Source organism: Struthio camelus, chromosome 12, assembly GCF_040807025.1.
Source record: "Struthio camelus isolate bStrCam1 chromosome 12, bStrCam1.hap1, whole genome shotgun sequence".
NCBI lineage: Eukaryota > Metazoa > Chordata > Aves > Struthioniformes > Struthionidae > Struthio > Struthio camelus.
In genome coordinates, this window is record NC_090953.1 from 13,248,681 (window position 1) to 13,269,791 (window position 21,111).

The 21,111-nt window shown below is 39.6% G+C and overlaps 1 protein-coding gene across 3 annotated transcripts in view; it reads left to right on the plus strand.

Moving 5' to 3' along the window:
* FBN1 (fibrillin 1) overlaps positions 1 to 21,111 on the plus strand; it is a 164,082-nt gene that overhangs the window by 73,236 nt on the left and 69,735 nt on the right. For all 3 annotated transcript variants that reach the window (XR_011143704.1, XM_068958240.1, XM_068958242.1), the window contains exons 10-18: positions 248 to 415; positions 1,691 to 1,831; positions 2,364 to 2,483; positions 6,894 to 7,019; positions 9,225 to 9,347; positions 13,842 to 13,964; positions 15,755 to 15,907; positions 17,373 to 17,426; positions 18,362 to 18,487. Coding sequence is in view for 2 of the 3 variants with exons in the window: in XM_068958240.1 (XP_068814341.1) it covers positions 248 to 415; positions 1,691 to 1,831; positions 2,364 to 2,483; positions 6,894 to 7,019; positions 9,225 to 9,347; positions 13,842 to 13,964; positions 15,755 to 15,907; positions 17,373 to 17,426; positions 18,362 to 18,487 (1,134 nt within the window). In the remaining variant the exon portion in view is untranslated. The remainder of the gene's footprint in view (positions 1 to 247; positions 416 to 1,690; positions 1,832 to 2,363; positions 2,484 to 6,893; positions 7,020 to 9,224; positions 9,348 to 13,841; positions 13,965 to 15,754; positions 15,908 to 17,372; positions 17,427 to 18,361; positions 18,488 to 21,111) is intronic.

Below are 21,111 nucleotides of genomic sequence, written 5' to 3' on the forward strand. Positions count from 1 at the left end.
TTATCTTTTTATTAGCAGTCTTCTGACAATCCATATGACATCCTTCTTTGGATTAACAACTTGATTCACAGAACAAAGCTTGTTACTCTGAGGAAAACTGACATGACCTCAAATTTTCCAGATTATTTAAGGTTTGCTGTTGCTAGCCTGAAAAGGGGGAAACTTTCACTGTGTGAAAAGGAGGAGAGTTGGATTAAACGGAATGGCTGTATGAGTCTAAAATGGTGTTCATGTTTTCATGTTTCAGATGAGTATCGCAAATTGTGCTCAGTAGCTGCTCTGCTGCCAGCAAGACCTGACCTTCCTCCAGGCCGTCCTGACATCATCCCTCCTGATACAGTCATTCCTGGTGTTTACCCTCCTCTGATCCCTCAACCAGAAATAGTTTATCCATCTCGTGCTCCACCACCTCATGGTAAGCATGAAATATTAACCTTTTCCTGCGCTGTTTGAATTTAGCTCCTTTGAAAACATGCATTTTTAGGAGCAGTTTGCTCCTCGCAGCTGCTAGTATCTCTTGCTTGCTTTTTGTATCTCTCTAGTCTCTGTGTATTCTTCTCATCATAGCTTCGTTACCACATATCTTAGAGCAGGGGTAACCTCACTGGTAGTGTCTTCCAATATTACTTCCTCGCTGTATTTACTAAGGCCCTTGTATTGTAATAGCTACATTATTTTAAGGCTTTTGTGAGCTTTGCTGCGTGTCAGCGCTGAGAAACACAGTTTCAAGTCAGTTATGATGGCTGCTTACGTTACAGAACTTGACTAGGAGAAAGCTGCTCCTGTCAAGTTGTTTTCCTCACTCTTGCTTGGTTAGGTAGAAAACAGACAGACAGAAATTCTAGTCTGCTGGACACTGAGGCTGAGCCAACGTGAAGAATGAACCTTTTCAGGCAAACAAATGGATAGGTTAGGTTTCCCTAGAGCAAGGAGGAAGCCGGAGCAGGATACTGGTAAGTTCCTTATTCCGTCCTTTGTTCAGTGAATTTAGTAAGTGTCTGTCTACTCCACAGTAGGCACCTGAAATCATTTGGCATACCCACAAATCCTTTGCAAGTAAACACAAGCTTATTTCACCCACGCTCTGTGCAGATGCAAGCAGGCTCTGCTTGCACCGGCACCAACTGAAACTGTTTAGTCATGGTTCAGCACCAAGCAGAGCTAATAAGTCCAAGAGGCAAAGTATATTAATTCAGGCCTAATACTGCACTGACGTAGCTGCACCGTTTCTGGTTAGCTGGGAGCGTGGACAGAGCCAGCTCATGTCCGCCTGCCAAAGGCCGCATAAGCTTACCTTTGGGGTTATCCCTGCTGTCTTCTCATTCTGCTACCTATAAACATTGAGATAATTGAACCACTGTCTGCCTGCCATTTGCAACTGTTGGCTTTTAATGGAGTCCCTGCAGTGCTTTGCACCCCTTTGGTACCTAAATATGGGCAGAGTGAGTCCTCTTTTGTCCTGCAGAAGAGGAGAACAGTGTCGGATTTGTCACAATGAAAAGTTGGCAATTTCAGATACAATTGTTATAGACAAGGTAATGTTTTCTCCCTTTCAGTGCTGATTTACGATGTAACTCGCATTGAGATAGAAGGTAACTGTTGACTTTTGGTGGAAAACGCTGCTCAAGTTGCAGGTTACATCATGATTATGATGAACTATTAAAATATTTTTCCAACTCTCTTATTTCAGTGATCTTGCCGGTGAACTTCACTGACTATTGCCAGCTGTTCCGACATCTCTGCCTTAACGGTCGCTGTATTCCCACTCCTGGGAGCTACCGCTGCGAGTGCAACAAAGGATTCCAACTGGATGTTAGAGGGGAATGCATTGGTATGTGGTTTTCTGCTGTAAATCACAGAGGGGAATGTAATGACCCTAATTGATTTCTCTAAAAAAAACCCAACAGTGACTGGACTTCATATTTACAAAGATGGCAAAAAGTAATTACTTTCAACTGCAAACTCATTTTTACAGCAGTTTTGCCTTTAAGACAATGTTTAACATCTTGTAACTTGTCACAAAATTATGCAGAAGTAAGGATTTCTTATTTTACTAACATGTGACTATAATGTGTTTATTAATGATTTAAAATGACCTATTTAAAAATTTGCCAGCTGTTTGAGCATGCAACTGAGCTATTATTAAATGAGCTATTGAAAAAAAAGCAGCTGATCAGCAGTATTTTACTGGGCTCTTGAGTTCTTTGATTTTGGGACTCTGCAAGAGCTTGATGATAGGAGCAAAGATTAGCTGTCCCTTTCCTTCCCGACTGCAGAATGCTAGTTCTCCAACTACAAAACAGTAAAATAACTAATGTCTTAGTAAAATGCTAAGACAGTAAAATGCTATCTGTGCTTTACAGATGTCGATGAATGTGAGAAGAACCCATGCATCAGTGGAGACTGTGTGAACACCCAAGGATCCTACATATGCCAGTGTCGTATAGGTTATCAGAGTACACCGACTAGAACAGAGTGCCGAGGTAAAGTACAGTTTTACAGCCATATCTGTACTATTGTGTACATACTAGGAAGGAAAATATTTTTAAGCAAAATTTAGCACATGTTAAATAAGATTTATTTTTTTAATAAATCAAATATGGCAGTAAACAATGCTCTTTCAAAATGATTAACCTACCTGAGCTGACTGTTCACAGACTGAGTTGAGAGGCACTTTGTTTTGTGGCACCATTTCTTAGCTCTGAGCTGGAAGAGAGACTTCTTTTGTTTTTGTATTTTGCTTGCGTGTGTGTGTTTTCACACTTTTTTTTTTCATTTGCTCCTTGGGCATCCCAAGGACAACTAAATACCCCTTCTCTGGAGTAGCCCTTTACCTATAGAAGGCGGTTAAAAGATTAAGAGAGGTAGGAGGAAACCTAAGTCTTCTCGTGGGTAGAGTGCAGCGCTCTATGTTCTCCCTGCCCTTGGTCCAAAGCGGAAATCAATGTAAATTACAACAGTGAAAGCTTAAATAAGATCTGGAAAAGTAGTGAAGCACTGGAAAAGGCTAGCTGGGGAACCTGTGAAATCCCCATTATGGGCATTTTCAAAGAACAGGCTAGACAATAGTCCTACTTGTCTTCATCCTCTCTTGTTATGGGAGTGCGAAATGCTTAGCCCCTCAGTGTTCAGCCTTCTGTCAGGCACAGAATCCCAAACTGTTCTGGGTGTGAATTTGACTGCAACTACAAAGGTGGATATGCTCCATTATATTTAAGTAATATGAGAGACTTCTGTCAGGAGGGTGATTGACTACCTTAACATACCAGAAGAAATGAAGCATCTAGGTGAAACAGGATAAGTTTGAATGCTCAAAGTCACAACTTGTCTTCATTATATTTTGCCTTCCGCCCTAAAAGGAGGGTTCCTTTGGCACACACTTATTCTGAAGCAGAGAATAATAGTGGAGATGCTTGAAACCGGGAAGAAAAATAGGATAATTTGAAAATTCTGGCCTTCTCTAAGGAGCTTTTAACTCCTACTGTGCCATTCCCACTTGAAGTGGGAGAATTTTTTTTTCACGCTAAATCAAAATGATTCGCTTGGCTAAGGGCTTGTTTCATCCGTGTAATTACAACATGTGCTTTTTGAGGAGTTTCTTTAGCAAACAGGCAGGATATGCAGTGAATATGTTAGGCAGCATCACCAAAAAATACTTAAGAGGTATATTCCCTTAGAAAGCAGTTGTGTTACAGAAAGATCCTTTTCATTCCTATAGCTTGGCAATCACAGTAGCATGAGACCTACAGCAGAGGTAAATCAGAGTTGTAATGCAGAAGTTGAGGTGTAGAAACTCCTGCAGTTGTTTCTTCCTTGCACAATGAGAATACCAATTAAATTCAGAAAGTGGCTGTCAATGTGTTACCAGTTCTAAGTCAATAGTAATGAACATAAAAGTAAGTTATTGTATACAGATGTAGAAGCCCATGATGATGTGTCTCATCCTTCTTGCTCACAAAGCAACCTGATGTGTGCTAGTCATTGGCAGAAATCTTTATTTGCTTGTTACTAGCAACTGGAGTGAGGTATATCAGCTGTACAAGAGGAAGTAAACACGATGAGCAGCAGTGGCCACAGAAGCAGGACAGTATCGTGTGTTCCTTAGAAGAAATGAGTGAGAGGAAGAGCCGAATGTTCTCGTGTAGTTAACAATATGGCAGATACAAGCTAAAAGAAAAAGCTGTTCAGGGTCTTTCAGCTTTATTTTGATGAAATACTACATAAATTACTCACAGGAAAGGATCGGCAATGGAAGGGCAGAATAGCAATGTATTAGTAAGTGAAGGGAAGAGAGTTCTTCTGAATCATTACTCACATTTCTAAAAAGCCAGAGAAGAAAGCTCTCTCTATTAGCGTGTGATTTTTTCCCTTTGTGAATCAGAAAGGTACTTGTGGTACAGAAACTTTGTCCAGTCCAGGAAGACATGTAGAGCCAGCACCACTGTGGCATGTCCCTGGGAGTATTTGACCTAATTGTCTATTAACAGCCATGTTGTAGTAGCATCTCCATAGTTCAGCTGAGTAGTGGTGGAGGAGTGCTGAAGTGGAGCCTCAGTAGTGATGGATTTACTCATGATTCATTTTTGTCACACGCTTTTAATTTGACTGATTCACTAAACAAACACATGGTTGTCAGAAGCCCAGTAGCTTAATGGCATTAAAGTGTGGTCACTTAGCAGTTCCTTTGCAATCTATTGGAACTCTACTTGCTTGACAGGCAGTTCAGATAATGCTAAGATGTGCATAATTTTAGTTTTCTGAAGAAATTTTTAGGACCACTTTAGGGAAAAGAAAAAGGCTAGTGGGGTGCAGTTGGCAAAATGTGCATATAGCAGTGGTGCCTGCCAAAATCAACATTTGCTGTAAAATTACTTTGCATGACTGCTTTGTATATAGAAGTTTTATTTTTTGCACACACAGATGTGTCTGCACTGATATGCTTTTGCAAATGTCAAATGTCCCTTATGTGCCTTCTTGGCAAATGAAGTCTCCATAATGACAAGATGTTTATCTGTTCCTTGCTCTGAGATTCCATGGGTGGTTTTCATCTGCAGGATAAGTCTGATAGATAGCTGGCTAAAAATTACAGAGTTACATTGGAAGCTACTGATTCAGCTATAATTTGGATTTCTTAAAATTTTAGTAAGGTTTTGGCTGAATGAGCGTGTTAATTAAGATCTTAGATGAATAAGGCTGTCTGTGCTATGATTAGTGATCAAAAACATGCTTTGCAATGGCAGAAGAGGGGATGTAAAATAGACCTTAAAAAACGTGAAATTTTATGATATTAGCTGTGAAAGGCTTGACTGTATGGGAGTTGAAGCTTAAGTAGCTAAGTGCTTCCTATAATCTATCTGACCTTTCAGGGAGGAGGTCAGACCTTACATGGAGATGGCAGTAATTACAAGCATTTCAGTGAGAGGGGGGCTTTGATTTTTGCAAGTTTCTCTGGAAAATAAAAAAACAATCACAACGTTATTTCACAATTTTTGGAAATTACACAAGTAACAGAAACAAGTGATGAATCTCTGGTCAGCTTCCTATACATAAAGAACAGTGACATTCTGTGTTAACTGTCTGCGCCGTGATTTAGTTGGCAGCAGATGCATGAAGGTAAAGAGCGTAATGAACCCTAATAATAAAAGGCCAGAAAAATCTCAAGAGCTGATGCAGCTTTTCTGCCTGTCCTAAGGAAGAACAGCTGGCAGAGTAACTGAGGCCAGGCTTTATGCACAGCTGAGTGCCATGAGAGTGGAAGAGAGGGACAAAGTAGAGGGGGAAAAAAAAAAAAAAGACTTCCGTTTTTTCCCCATTACTGATCGATTATGCCTGTTTACCAAGTAAGGGGCGGTTTATCAAACCTGTGTGCCTTTCCTAGGTATCAAGAAGGATACAAGCTGTCACTTGAACAGTTCCTGGCCCTGCTGGCCTGTTTACTTTGCTGGCAAAACTGTCATTTTCAGAGATTTCTTAGCAGCTTCCCAGAAGTACCATGCTGCTAAGAAAGCAAATGTAGATTCACAATTTCAAGAGGCATCAGTTCTCCCTCAGATACCTGTTTAGGTAGCAGGGGCACAGTTTGGGAGGATGCTCTGTCCTCTGCTCCTTCCTGAGCACAGCAACGCCCTTCTGCGGAGAGCATTTGGGGAAGGGCATCTTCAGGATATTTGGGAAAACAGCGTGACTGCACGATGGAGGATGCGTCTGCATGGGCCGGTCGAGGTCTTTGTGAGCAGAGTCCCCTGTGTGCAGGAATCTCTGGGAGATGGTCCAGGCCTTGATGAAGAACACTGAGCAATCTAAAAAATGTCTAGACAGTCTGTCTCAGCATCTCCTCTCCCCTCGTTTGGAGGAGAGGGAGAGCTGCCAGCCTTGTGTGATATCACTATTCAGGTCCTCCAAAGAACTTGCCAAGCACCTCCTGCAGAGAGAGGGAAATGAGAAGCTGATGTTTTACATCTAAAACAAGCAGGAGGAATCTTCTGAGGTGGGAAAGTCTCGAACTTTCCTCTTACCTTTTTGCATCAAAAAGCAGCAGCAAAAGACAATTTCCCCCTGCTTTTCTTCAGCAGCCAGCTTTTGTTAAGTTAAATGTTAGTAAAAACGCTTTTTTGAGGAACAAAAATAGAAAAAGCCAGTTAAAAGGATCCAAATCTTGTTTTAGCAGGGTAATGTTCACTGAAATTCTTTCACAGCAGCTTTAAATTTCAAACTGAAGAACATTTTCCACCTCCATAACATTCAGTTATGGAAATCAAACCAAGTTAGTTTCAGGTGAATCCAGTTTCTGTATAGGGTTAAAAAACAGGTGAAAGAGGAATGGTGAATGTTCCTCATGAGTATAAAAAACAAAAAAACTCAAAATGTTATTTTTCTTTTTGATTGACTTTCAGACATTGATGAATGTTTACAGAATGGTCGTATCTGTAATAATGGACGATGCATAAACACAGATGGCAGTTTTCACTGTGTTTGCAATGCTGGCTTTCAAGTGGCAGCTGATGGGAAAAACTGTGAAGGTAAGACTTTTCTGAAATTATTCCATATGAATAATTACAATTCGAAGAGATGATTCACTTCTGTGAAAAATAAAAGGACCTCTGGTGGGGGGGAAGGGGGGGAAGAAGGGAAGGAGCAAGGAATCAAATTTCTAAATACCTTTTGCTGTATCTGGGAGGGCAAGTAAACTGTCTTTTGCAGCCAGTTCTGGAGCCTTGGCTTGGCAATTCTCAACAGGATGTCTGTCCAGCAGGAGAAATAGCACATACCACTATCGCAAAATGTAGTTTCTTTGATGGGAGTGGTACATTTTAAAACGGAGCACGAGTCACATGCTGCCTGATTTTTACTGTGTGTTTAACAGCATGCTTTATGGGATCTTACTGGGTGACTAGCAATGTGCTTTATGTTGATGCAGTCTGGTCTGACCCATAAAAACTGTTTTAAGAAAAATTTGTAAACATAATTGATGTGTTCCTACCTCCCAGACCTTTAGCAAAGGGGGGAAAAAGAAGAATGTTCTTTATCATGCTTCCCAAGGTCCTTGGGAGGGTTCCCAATGATCTATTCATACGTTAAAGGAATTTCAAGCACTGTTCTTAGAAACATTTTTGGCAGAATACTATCTCAGTGATTCAGCTCAAAGACTTAAAGCCAAAATTCCTGGTTGGGATAGATACACGATTTTTTTAAAGTCATAAATTATTTTTGTCTGACTTAGCCTGTAAGTAAAAAGAAAACACACCATGTCTAGAAGTGTAATTTCTGTCCAAGACAGCTGCAACATTAAGGAAAATAGCACGATTCTGAATATATTGTAATGTCATTATGATCCAGTGATTTTATGTGCTAGTAGTGATTCTGTTAATCCTTGGTAGAGACAGACATTTTAAGACTCTGTTTTTCCTGACTCTCTTTTAGATATGGTTTAGCACTATAAGCTTCTTTTTAAATATCTAATTATGGAACTATATTGACTAAGTACATTTGAAAATGAATATATTTTGGAAAAACTTGATTCGCAATTTCTTTCTTTCCCACCAAATACCATGTGCTAATAGTAATAAGAACCAGGACATCGGCAGTCTGGTAAAACATTTTTAATTCCATTGCATGTGTTGCCAGAATGTCTGTTGCATCCACTTATGAAACAGTTTCATCTCTGGCATTGTAATGCAAGGAGTTTTGTTCTTAGGAATACATGTGCGCACACACACTAGTCAGTAGAGACCATAGGATTATGCCATACCGTAACGCAACCGTGTATAGTCCTTTAGATGAAACAGGTAGATAGTGCTGATTTTTTTGGACGTAATGTCCAAAACTGGTTTCGTTTGCACCAGTACAAATTAAAGACGAAGGGGATATAGTATCTTATCAAAACTAAGCACAAAATTTTCTGTACTCTCTTTTTTTTTGGTGTGAGTGACTGACTGCGCAGTGTTCAGAGTAGCAGTTTCTGGGTCCTCCGTTTTTTCCTACGTGAATCCATCGTGCTATGCCGTTAGGTCACAGTGTGAATAATGCCAGTATGAAGCTATAGGTAGTCAATAAGCACCCTCATATGCAGCCTGTCATGTTGAATATGCGGGAAGGATAGTGTTTTTTTTTTTTTTAAATGAAAGTTGATTGAATATAGGGAAAGGATAGTGTGTTTTTTTTTTTTAACGGAAGTTGATGGTGAAAATTCTGACAGTGCAGTGTGCTACTGTGTGCTTGAGCACTGTGGTGGGAAGTCTACGTCACAAATCTTAGACTCATCAAACAGAGGCTACAGAAGTTTGCACTCATAACACAAATGCCTCCTCCTGCCCTTTCAGGTGTTCTTAGTAACATAAACTTGTGTTTAGCATTCCAAATGGAGGCCGCTGCTAATCTACCTTCTATTTACATCAAGACTGCAGACCCTCTTCAATTGCATACCTTTCCCACTTTTTTAAGGTTTTTACCAACTGGCAGTTCTTAAGCTGTCCAGTCTCTCATCTATTTTGCATTCTCTTTGCTGTGTTTATATGCATACCTTTGTATGTTAATGATTCATTGGTAAAAACCTGAGTCGTTGCTTTGATGCATCCTCTAGGACAGTGCAGTGTGTCCTATCATGTGTTGACATTTATCGTGTACCCTGACAACCAAACAAGGAATTAACTTTTATCTTTTGGATATAATCGGTAGGGGTTCTACTTTATCAGTGTTACCGTTATGTCTGTTATGTGTGCTTTCAGATATGGACGAGTGCAGCATAAGGAACATGTGCCTGAATGGGATGTGCATTAACGAAGATGGCAGTTTTAAATGCATTTGTAAACCAGGGTTCCAGTTAGCATCTGATGGACGCTATTGCAGAGGTGAGCACAATAAATTACAGGTCCTCAAAGCCTGTGACTCATATCCCTCTGGTAGCTTCAAGAATCACCTCATTTCCTCACAGTGATCCTTGGGGACAAGAAGTACTCGGCAGAGTTCTGGTCAGATATGCTCTTTTAATCAACGAGAGTGATTTGTCATTGTGCAAGATAGTATTCTCTCCTCTCCACAGCATTGAGCAACAGCCCTAACCAGCCAGTGGGAAATATTCTTTGATCAAAGACTGTGTGATCTGACCTAGTTAAACTCCTGTTTTTTGCCTATGAGCTCCTCTGTAGTTTGGCTCCAGTATATCTCACTTTTTGTATTTTGCCTTTTAATACTTTCTGCGTTTGGCCACCCGAACATCCTGTCTCGTTGCCTTCCTTGAGTTTTTCTCCCGTCCCTGCCTTGGTGTTCGTAGCCAATATAGCATCTCCAAGGAGTGCCCAGCACCCTATGTGACCAAGGCACGGACAGGAGCACCACTGCAAGATTGTCTTTCCCGTTTGCTGCACTAGCTCAGCAATACCCGCTGTGAGAGACACTGTAGCAGTCTGGTTGCTAGTTGTGTCATCGTAGTTTCTGTTTGGTCCCATCAGGAGCTGGAAGTTTTGTGTGTGTAAATGTTCAGCACGTTTTATAGGCACAAAGGTGAAGTTGAAATAAGGAATAAACAAGTGCTGTGCCAAGTTACTTACAGTTTTTCTTTTGAAAAATTTCAGGTCTTTCAACTCTTGGAGTCAGTGTGTTAAGGCAGTGTTATCCAGCCTTTAGGACAGAGCAGGGGAATCACGTATTTCATATGAGAGAAGACCCTATTCTTATTTTGCAATAGTTTTGATCAGAAGAAAGAATTGTCCTTTAATTTCTCAAACAAATACGCATATAGTTTCTTACAAGTGTCTTCTCAGCTTAGACCTACTATCAGTGTTGGCCACAGCCTTCACATACTTAGAGCAATCAGCTTTTTTATTTCCACTCTTACCTGGTTTTCAAATGATTTGTATACGTCTGTACTTTGAGGTTTATTTTCCGACTAGTCTTTGTGTGGGGTGGAAATGAGACGGTCTCAGACTTGGCAGAGAAGAGCTCAGTGCCCATCAGGCCTTGGCGCATCAGGCAGTTGTGTTCCCAAAGACCACTGGCTGGTCTGTGCGTCATTAGCAGTGATGTAACTCACTCATGCTAACTCAACCCAAAAGCTTATCTTGATTTTTGCCTTGAGCATCTTTTGTTTTGTTTGGTTTTGTTTTTTTAAACTAATCTGTACAGCGAAATACCATCCAAGAAGATGGTACATAAGTTGCTTCAGGCTCCTTAAAAACCAAAATTGGGATTCTCAACTTCACAGCCTCTGTTACATGCCTCCTGGCTAAACAGGAGTATGGATACAGCCAAAAAGGGGTTTCTGGCCCTAGAGAAATGTTTCTTCTGTGCATCAAAGGGAAAATACTTGAAAATTATCCAAAATTGCAGGCAACTCAACTGATTCCTACTGAAAGTTGGAACAGATCTTATAGTAAAATGAAGGATTTCTCCCACTGCTTTTCAACACTTACAGTAAGCCTTGTTCTCTATGAATGAGCATGCAAATATTCATTATGTGTGAAATTGCTATTGAGTCAAAATCAAACCAGATTTAGAGACCTTGACACCCAAAGTATACTTACTCCCGACTTCTTATTTATTTCCTTTCTTCCACTCCCCAAAAGTATCATGAAATAATTCCCAGGAATGTGGTGGCTAGAAAGAGCACAACTCTGGTAAATGTCTTGAGTCACATTAATAATTCCCTAAAAGTTTAAAAGATTCATCTTTAATAATGTCTTTTCCTGTGCATTGCAATGTCCTCTCTGTGCACACCAAATGTACAGAGTAAATAATTTCTGTCCGACAGAGCAGTTGGGATTTGAAACACTGATCTTTCACACTGCACACCCTGAATTTGTTTGTGATGTGAATGCGTTAAGATCTTACACAAGCTTCGACTCTAAACTGGTTCCTGCACATGCCGTTAGTGTGCATGCATACTGGGAATGTATGTGTGCAAACTGACATTCTGCAGCAAATTGGTTACCTGCCTGAGCAATTTTGATATGGAATAATTGAACATGTGTTTTTTCCAAATTCTTTAGGGAATCAACGAAAGAACATAAGTATTGCAATGTGCAACATATTCCTCCTATAAAAATCTCATGTGATGCACTGTAAGCTGAATTTTGAAATGATAACAGGAATTTAAACCCAAACTTAGGGGTACTGTAATTGACACTTAGTTCCATAAAACTGGAATTTAAGTGTAAGGACAGGGCATATGCTTGGCTGTCTGGTAAAAATTCCAGTCAGGCTTTATGAAGTAACATGCCAAAAAAGAATGTTCCACCATAGTCTTGTGTATTCCCTGTAATTCGAGGCATACTAAACTTATTCACCGTTAGCTACTTTCACTGATGATTTGCTGATGATTTTTCAGAAATACATCAGGCAGGAAGAGATGTAACGCATTATTTGTTTCATCTTTAGACCAAGCAGTAATTCCCCAAATTGAAAGCTATGGCAAGGCAACTGAAAGTGGCAGTTGAGTAAGCTGAGTAAATTTTTCCTGGTTAGAATGAGAGGACTTCGTGTACCCAGCTGGCACAGCTGAGTAAGCTCGGCAAAAAAGGCAAGGACAGGTTGGGCGTGGAGAATGAATCCACTGGATGGTTTTCCAGAACCAGGTTGAGAATCAGGTATTCTGGTGAAAGACAGCTGGTGTTTGTTGAAGTTGTCACAATGGCAACTTCTACCACAGAAGTCTACAGATCCTTGTCAGGGTTAGAAATTTGGACCTTGAGCTTGTGTATGCAGTTGATTTAGAGACTGTAATCCTGGCCTCATTAACATCAGAGGGATTTTTGCCTCTGTCTTCACTGGAGCCAGGATTTCAGCTGATCTGTGTGATTCTACATGACCCACCTTTCTATAAAACATTAGTGACAGTATTTTCAACACATTTGTAAATATGATTGAAAGGAAACGATTGCATATTTCATCCTTTACTAGCTCACAAAATACTTTATTAAATAAAGGAAGTACAATAAAAGGAAAAAACTGTAACTTTGCTTTTCTGTTTCTGTAAGTAATTTTAAAAAGGCAAGTCAACTTTTTTTGTTTTTAATACAGCATGTCAAAGGAGTTCAGTGCTGTCTAGCAAAAAAACTGTCTCCGCTGTTGAACAGTAGGGGCAAATTTTGAAGTGGCATCTTAGTTTTTACTCACACTGAGTAAGGACTAAATTTAAAGTGGGAAAAGCATTTAAGACTTGTCTGAAACAGAACAAAAGATTGCAGGATAAAGTTGAAATGAATTGAGCCCATGTACTTAAGTATAACTTCTATTTTAAAATGCAATTTGAAAAAGGAATCTTGGATCATACAAAGCCGTGTTTTATGCCAAGCAACACAAACTAAGTAAAACATAGAGGTGTTTCACTCTCAATTTGCCCTTTTAAGGTCAGAAAAAAGGAAATTGTCACACACGCTGTCTGTTGTATATATTATGGAGAGTTGTTATGAAGTGATTATTTTATAAAGGTTATGCATACTTCCAAACAATATTTTAAACACTCTTTTTCTTAATCAGTTATAAAATAATGGCATGTTCTCTGTGTCTAGAAAATGCTCTTGCTGTTAACAGGATACACAGCCTATAAAATTTTTGACTAATTTGATATCCCCTTGTAATAGTCTAACACTGTGAGGCTTTATTCTCGTATTTCATTGCTAAGAACCTTATTGTTCCATGTACTTTTGTTGGGCAAAGAGGGTATCTCATGCTCAGCAATTGCTCAGAGCTCAAATCATTAACAAATTCCTTTCAAGGCTGGAGTGCAGTCTGTCCATTAGAAGTTTATAGAATGGGCTGTAACAAGCGTTGATATGAAAACCCAATTGTCATGCAGATAACCAGAGAGACGCTACGTGCAGGCAGGGTCTGACCTGTCTCCAGAAACTAACCTGCAGCAGGAGGAAGGAAAATTTCTTTGGTAGCCCTGTGAAGGCACCTCGTAAGGGGGATCAAAGATTTAATTTGCCATTGGGCTAATTCCTTACAGCACAAGCTAAGGAATGTCATGTTAAACACTACACGACTTCTTTGTCTTAGCAATCACAGTTTCCTCTCCCCTCCAATTATGTTTTTGCCTAAATGATCCTTATTTTGAAGGATGTTACCTCTTGGGAGCAATTCAGGAAAATGTAGCCCCTTGAGCAGGAGGAAAATCCAAGGAGAGCAAAATTGTTTTATTTTTCCTGAATTTTGCATTTTCTTTTTCCATCTTACAGGTTGAGCTAATGATATTCTTAATAAAATCTTTATTTGAGCCAATTTCTGTTTTCATTTGGTATTTTTCTATAGGATAAATTGAAAACAAGCTGCAAATGCAAGTTTCAGCCAGGCATTGAACACTGTGTCATTTAATTTCTAATAAAGCTTATTCTGTTCTGCAACAGACATCGATGAGTGTGAGACAGCTGGAATATGCATGAACGGGCGCTGTGTGAACACTGATGGCTCTTTCAGATGTGAATGCTTCCCCGGCCTTGCAGTAGGACTGGACGGACGTGTGTGTGTCGGTAAGACGAGCTCAGTGTGCGGCGAGGTTCAGTTAACCAACGTCAAGGCATTAGCGCTGGACTGATGGATAGATCTAAGTTAGACTGAGTTTCATTGGTGGATGTTAGTATAATGGGTTACTGCACTAGTGGATACTAATAGTTGAGGGATGTTTATTGTAATGGTTGGTTTTGCTCTTTCTTCTTTTTACTTTCCCTTTGTGTTTCAAGGAAAAAAAAATACGTGGGCCAAATTAACACATGAGGTAAACTAGCATAATTCTCTTGGGGATTAGTGTTACTCTCTCATTTCTGAGGAAGTGAGAGTCTGCCCCAATTCTTTCCACGTGAAATTCTTTATTTGTTATTAAGCTTAAAAATGTATGTAGTCTTCCACGTCTTCTTAAAATGGGATGTATTGATTTTTCCACCTCTCTGTATTTGTCCATAACTGAAAGAGGTTTGAGGTATTTCTAATGTATCATTATGGGGCAGTTTTTAAAAAGTAACAAATATCAACCCTGATCCTGAAAAGATATGCATTTTAAATCTCATGCCCTGGAATAGCATTACTTTTTCTTTGTTTTTACAGAAGAAAGATCAGAGGTCAGCAATTCCCTTCCCCCTCCCCCCCCCTTTTTTTTTAACTTTTTGTGAACTTTTCCTTGTGAAATTGTTTTTTTTTTCTCCTCTACTATTCTTTCTTTTATTAGGTATAAATTTGAAACAGAAGCTCTAGTGTGCTTTAGTGGATTTAGTGCAGGGTGTTTCATCAGTGATGATTTTAACCATGATATATCAGAGACAATTAACAAGTTCAGGAGGGGGAAAAACAGTAACGTTAAAATCAAGTTAATCCTCTAACTCTGAGAATAAAATAAACTGTATTGAGGTTTTCTGGAAGTTTCGAGATGTACCCAGCTCTAGCTCTGGGATGCAGCCACCAAGCAGCACTTGCTGAGTTACAAGAGGTTAATATCCCTGTGACATGGCAGAGAAATAGCCCCTTGTTCCGAACCATGGCTACTTGCTAGTTCAAGGTTGAAATACTGTTTGCCCCTCTCCCTGGAAGCTACCTTTGCTATGATACAGAGTAGTAGTCATACTATGTATAGATGCATACATGCACTCATGGCACCCACAGAAATTGTAAGGCTTCGTTCCTGAGTATTTTGTGATGCCCTAATGGAAAAATATGGAGAAATTAAATTCTCTCATATCTTAATGTTTGCTTCCAAACGTTCAGTTTACAAGTTGTTTTTAATAAGCCATCTTAATAATGTGCCATAACTGTTGTCATTAAGGAAACTGCCATTTTTAAAGGGCCATGAAAAATACTTTTTTCGCAAAATTTTGAGCCCAGATATGTGGGTGATTTGTTGCAGTTGATACTTGCCATAGTCAGCAGAGCTTGGTGGTCATTTCTGTACTCTGTTGCAAAAAAAGTAGGAGTTTAAAATGCTTTACAGGGTCAATAAAAGAGGTTTAAGCTAATGCATTATGCATTGCATTTGCTGTGGATTAAAAGCCCACAGAGATGATTTTTTTTGTAGTTCGCTACTGCGTGTTAAGTCATTAAATATGGTAAGTAGTTTGTATGTTTGAACTCGAAGAGCCTGAGGAAGAAGAATTTCTTGTCCCAAGCTAGAGCGAGGCTATCGGTGGGTGAGAAGCACAGGAAGTGGTGAATGACGTTATGTTTTGACAGCTATTTTGCAGTGTTTATGACTCCCGAGCTAGATTTAATAGATGTTGTAATTTATGGCACTATAGTTGGTTATGATAGGATTAAGAGGGATTTCTTTCCTCAGATACACATATGCGAAGCACATGCTATGGTGGCTACAAGAGAGGACAATGTGTGAGACCATTAACTGGTGCGGTCACAAAATCAGAGTGCTGTTGTGCCAGCACTGACTATGCTTTTGGAGAGCCCTGTCAGCCCTGCCCAGCGCAAAATTCAGGTATGGCATATTTCCCGGTACCTATTCTAACCTAAGCTTTATGTTGTCAAATTATTTTTAGAATGGCAAAATGCCGTTTTGTATTAACAATGCATCTTAAATCTGGAGGAATAAATTGTCATACAACATGTTATATATTTTGAGAAATCTGCTGTTTTGCATGTTGGAAGAGTACAGGAGATAGTTTCATAGGAGGCATCAGTAAATGCCAAGATCCGGTTCAGAGTCATACCAGTTAGTTTTAGCCTTAGATTATTCGTGGAAGTATCTTGAGTAATTCACGTATTCAAATTCTTATGTACACCTGTCGGCCAGATGTTTGCTGTCTGAATTTCAGATCATTCAAGTAATCTGAAATCTTCTATACGGTAGCTAACCTTTGACTAGTCAGCATGAAAATAGAAACCCAGTTAAGACCGTTAAGAAAACTTGAGTCTCTCACCAGAATCCCCACCAAGCATTATTGTCTGGATCAGAACTGTACTCTGGCAAGATAGCAATCTTAATCATTCTTACGGGCAGGATCTGCTTTTAGGAAAGCACAGCTTACAAGAGCAGCGTGCTGACGTGGTCCTTGTCCTGAAGCCAGTAAATAAGAGACCCTTGACTTCATGGAAGTGGCTGCAGGAAGCTCATTTAAAGCCCAACTTTGCCAAGTGGTTCTTTTCACTTAGCAAATTTGTTGTTGCATATAAACAAAATATACCATTTGATACGTAGCTCAGGAACATCTCATGCTAATTCATTACCTGCTTTGTTCTGTAAATGTCAGGCTCAGTATCATTAACTTCTATTTTATATTTGAATTAATCTAGTAGACTATTTACACGTGTAAGCTATTTTTCCTGTATTGTTTTGCCCATCTCGTCTACTGTTAAAAATGCCATCTCATGAAAGGTGAAACATAGCACTTCTTTGGGCTTTGAGTGGAGGAGAGGAGGAGAGGATTTCTTAGAGAGGAGTCTTGTGTCAGAAACTTAAACTTAATTCCTGAAAGGAATCTTTTTCTTAAGGGTAATCCTTAAGGATAAGAGAGTCTTGATTTGGTATGAATTCTTGCAGACACTCCTGCTAATTGGAATTAAATGAACAGTATGATGGTCTAGATTTGTAACAAAACATTTACTGTTTCTTGGTCACTTTGAGCAAGAACTTGGACGTGAGTTCTAGAAAACCTTACTGTGAAGGTGTTACAGTTCTTTGGTGTGCGAGGGCCAGCGTGAACTTTATATCCATTCCTAAATACCTCAGTTCACCATATGAAGTTTCTACTCAGCCATATGCATCAGCAGATGCAGATCCCCGATTTTGCTGAAATGTTTCAAAGATAGCAAGGGTACACACGTTTTTAGAATTTTTGGAATCCATGTTATTTCTATGGAGTAATTAATTTGCCTATTGTAAAAGGTGTTGAAATCAATGAGCTAAAAAAGATTTTCCAGTAAGTATTTTAATATTTTTCCAGCTGAATATCAGGCTCTGTGCAGCAGTGGAACTGGCATGACTGCAGGAGGAAATGGTAAGATCACCTAACGTAACTAGAAGTGTAGAAGTTCTGATTAAAAGTGTGACCCTCAATATCCCTGATGTCTTAGACATAGTGGAGGGAGTGATGGTGGGAAAGAGTGGGAGGAAGGCTTATCCACATGGCTGTTTGCAACACATTAGAATAAATTAATTTAAGATGAAATGAATGGAGAATGCCATTGTGCTCTCTGTTTTATGCCATTGAATGTATGTGAGTGCTATTATAAAATAGTGGCAAGTTTGTAAGCATTGCCATTACGTATATGACTTAGAAATCATATGTGTGAGTCTCATTTACACATTTCCCTGTTAAAAAGAGATCATTCTGAAGAATAAAGCCATGCTGGGCATTGAGCTTCTTCGCATATTTTCCCCGCAGTCACAGAAGCCAGGCTAACAGAATTTAGTTAATAAATATAGAGAAGAGGCGAAGGATTACAGTAAAAGCTTTGCAGTCTTAGGACTGTGAAATCGCAAACTCAAAGTCAGGCAGTGCTCACTTATAAGTTTGTTGGTGGGAGAGAGGGAAAAGCATTCAGAAAGAAGGGCTGTTCATGCTCAGTAGAGTGATGCCACAGAAACGTTATGAATCAGGGAATACAGGGAGTATTAGTACCTGTGCATCTATAAATGTAAGACCCCAGTTTAACATTCCAGTTCTTATCTACAAGTGTCTTAAATGTTTGTGCGTTGAAGATGGTCTTAAGGCAGTCTGACAGGGATGCTTTTTGTTCTTGAGTGTGAATATTTAGGTTGCAGTTCCCTAATCAGAAATACATGATTGTAAATGTGGAGCAGCCAGTGGTAGTGATATTGAAAATACGTTGTTTTGTTTTTTTAGTTTGGAGAATTTGTTACTCTAAAAGGGGGAAGCTCCCAGCACAACTGACTTTTTTTTTTTTTTTAAATCTTTAAACCTTTGTGTAGATATTAATGAGTGCTTACTGGATACTGATCTCTGTCCAAATGGAAGATGTGAGAATCTGCATGGAACATATAAATGCATTTGTAACCCAGGGTATGAAGTGGATTCAACTGGGAAAAACTGCATTGGTATGAAATGACCAATTTTTCCTTTTGAAGTGTGATGCTTGCATTTATCTTCCTTTATCTTTCACAAGTCAGTGTTTCATCAGATTTGGTGACTGCTCTCCTGATGTTTCTAGATGTTTCTGCTAAATTCTCTGAGTTTAATTTCTGTGCTTTGCAATGCTCATAGATTCCTCCAACGTAGGACAGTAAGGGACTGTTGTCATCAGTAACTCGAGTCACTGGCAACCAGGCAATAAAGATCCAGTTCAGATAAGTTCACTGAATGTTTGCTGCACAGCACCAGCATTTCTTGACATGAGAAGAAACCCAATACTGCAATTAAAATGCACCACGAGAGACATCCAATATCATCAGTGTGCTAGGCTTCTCCAATAGCAGGATATTTAAGTAAAACTCCCAACTGATCCTAGGAAGATAAGCATCCCACATGCTACAGAAGGCTTCCATGGTTTCTGCCAAATCTGACTTTGGGGAAAATTCCTTGGACATGGCTATTGGTTTAACTGTGTTGAAGTGTACTGGCCAGACACAGGGAAGTATAATATCGGTAGAAGCACCAGCAGACTGCGTGCATGCCATCTCTAGCTAGAACTGAATTCCTGTGCTGTAGAGGTGAAAAAAATCTGAAGCCAAGTTGTTCCTCACAGAAAAGGGGAAGTAAGTTCTTCTTGCTCCTTAGGGGTGCCTGACAGAAGCTCTGTGGCCTGAGAGGAAGAGAATTCAAATAAGTAGCAGTCCAGTCTCTTCTGGGATGTAAAAAGAAGAAACTATCAGATGCTGTGGACTGCTATTGCAAATTTTAATTCTGGCAATTCTCTTGTTCCGTTACACAGTCCCATTGAAAGCTCCCTACTGAAAACCCTTTAGTTTCCTTTCGTCCACCTCTGTATTTGGTGCATCGTTCCAGACCTCTTTGTACAACTGATTAGAAATTTCTTCTAGTTTCCTATTAAAACTTATCTGTGACCAATTTATGATCAGTGTTGTGACAGGATTATCCTTTTATTTAGTACCATGATATTTATTCCCAAAGTAAAGAATCATCATATCCTTTCTCACGCTTTGTTGGCTAAGCTATCCAAACCATGCTTTCAGGTTTTTTTTGTAGAAGAAGAGGCTGTGGGCTTCTCCTGAACACAGATGGTCCAACCAGAATATAGTAGTCTAACGAGGTTCTCAAATGCCTTTTACAGCGGTCCCAATGCCTTGCCATCTCTCTTAAGAATATCCTTCAAAAATGATCTAGAGTGCATTAGTCTTTTCTTAAATGCGTTATACTTGTGGATCAGTGTCGCCTTCTAATTGGGAGTTACACTCAGAGCTTTCTCTTCTCTGTTGCCTTCAACTGATGAGTTCTTGATTTAGAACATGTTATTATTCCCCAATTGCAGGGTTTTGCACTTTGGTGATGGTATTTTATCCTATTTCTCTCAGTTCCATTGTCAAGATTATTTTAATCTTCTTGCATCCAGTCCTTCTCTATATCGGCAATAACTTCCCCTGTAGTAGTGTCCACAGTTTTTGATCCCGTTCGTTATTTCTACATTGCAATGAATATATTATAGGACTAGTCCTAAGACTGATCTTTGAAAGACCTTGCTAATATCCTCTGTCCATCATCATGACTCCCCTTTTTAATACGCCCTGTCATAGCTCTGAATCTTCCTTAAAGTTCTTAAATTCTTTCCTGTTATCTCCGGCTTACATAACCATTTTATTTGGATTCTGTATTCTCTACTTAAATAGCTTAAGTCATATGTGTAATCCAGGTATAACATATCAATTACTGTATTTTAAGAAAGAATACCTAAATAATCTGACTTGATCTATCTTTGATAAAAGTCATGTTGTAATTTATCCCATTTTCCCATTTGCTTCTCTGTCTTTGATTATTCATGTTCCATTTCATTGTCTGCCCATAGCTTGTGGCATCTCTTCTCCCCATCCATCTGTGACTCCTCCAGCTGCTCCCCAGCCCACCCTGTTGCAGCCCACATCCATGCTCCATCACAGCTGTTTCCCATTCCTCCATAATGTTCCACCTGGCCCTCTCTCAACTTTTCTGAACTCCTGTGAAGCTTCCCAAACGGTTTTATTTGTTTTATTCTGCAAATCTCCCTGCTTTTCCTAGCACTTTTGCTGTTCCCAGCTGCTGCTCTGATGCTCTCAGTCTTCCCAACTTCTCTCAACACTTTCTGAGGCCTCTCTGACTTAGCCAATTGTTCTGTCTGTTTTCTGGGTCTCTCCTGATCTTCACCTGCCATTCATGGCCCATTGCCACCTTCTTGCAACTTATCTCTAATGATCACAGCGCTTCCAAAGATTTCCTATGGGCTCTTGATTTTAGCTTCTTTAAGATTTATATCTACACTAACATTTTTATTCAAATTTTTCACCTCTAAAGCAAGTATAGATTCTCATTAACCTTGTTAACCGTAACATCTAAGACAGTCCAGAGCAGAAGTGGAAAAAACAGTGATGTAAAGACCGGGATGACCAGCAAACCTTTCCAAACCAACTCTCTTCTAATTTCTTTTGTCAATATAGGGCCTGATGTGCAGGGAATCAGAGACTGCACAAATTATTCCACAATATGGGCAAGATGAAAGGGTGATTCCCAACTT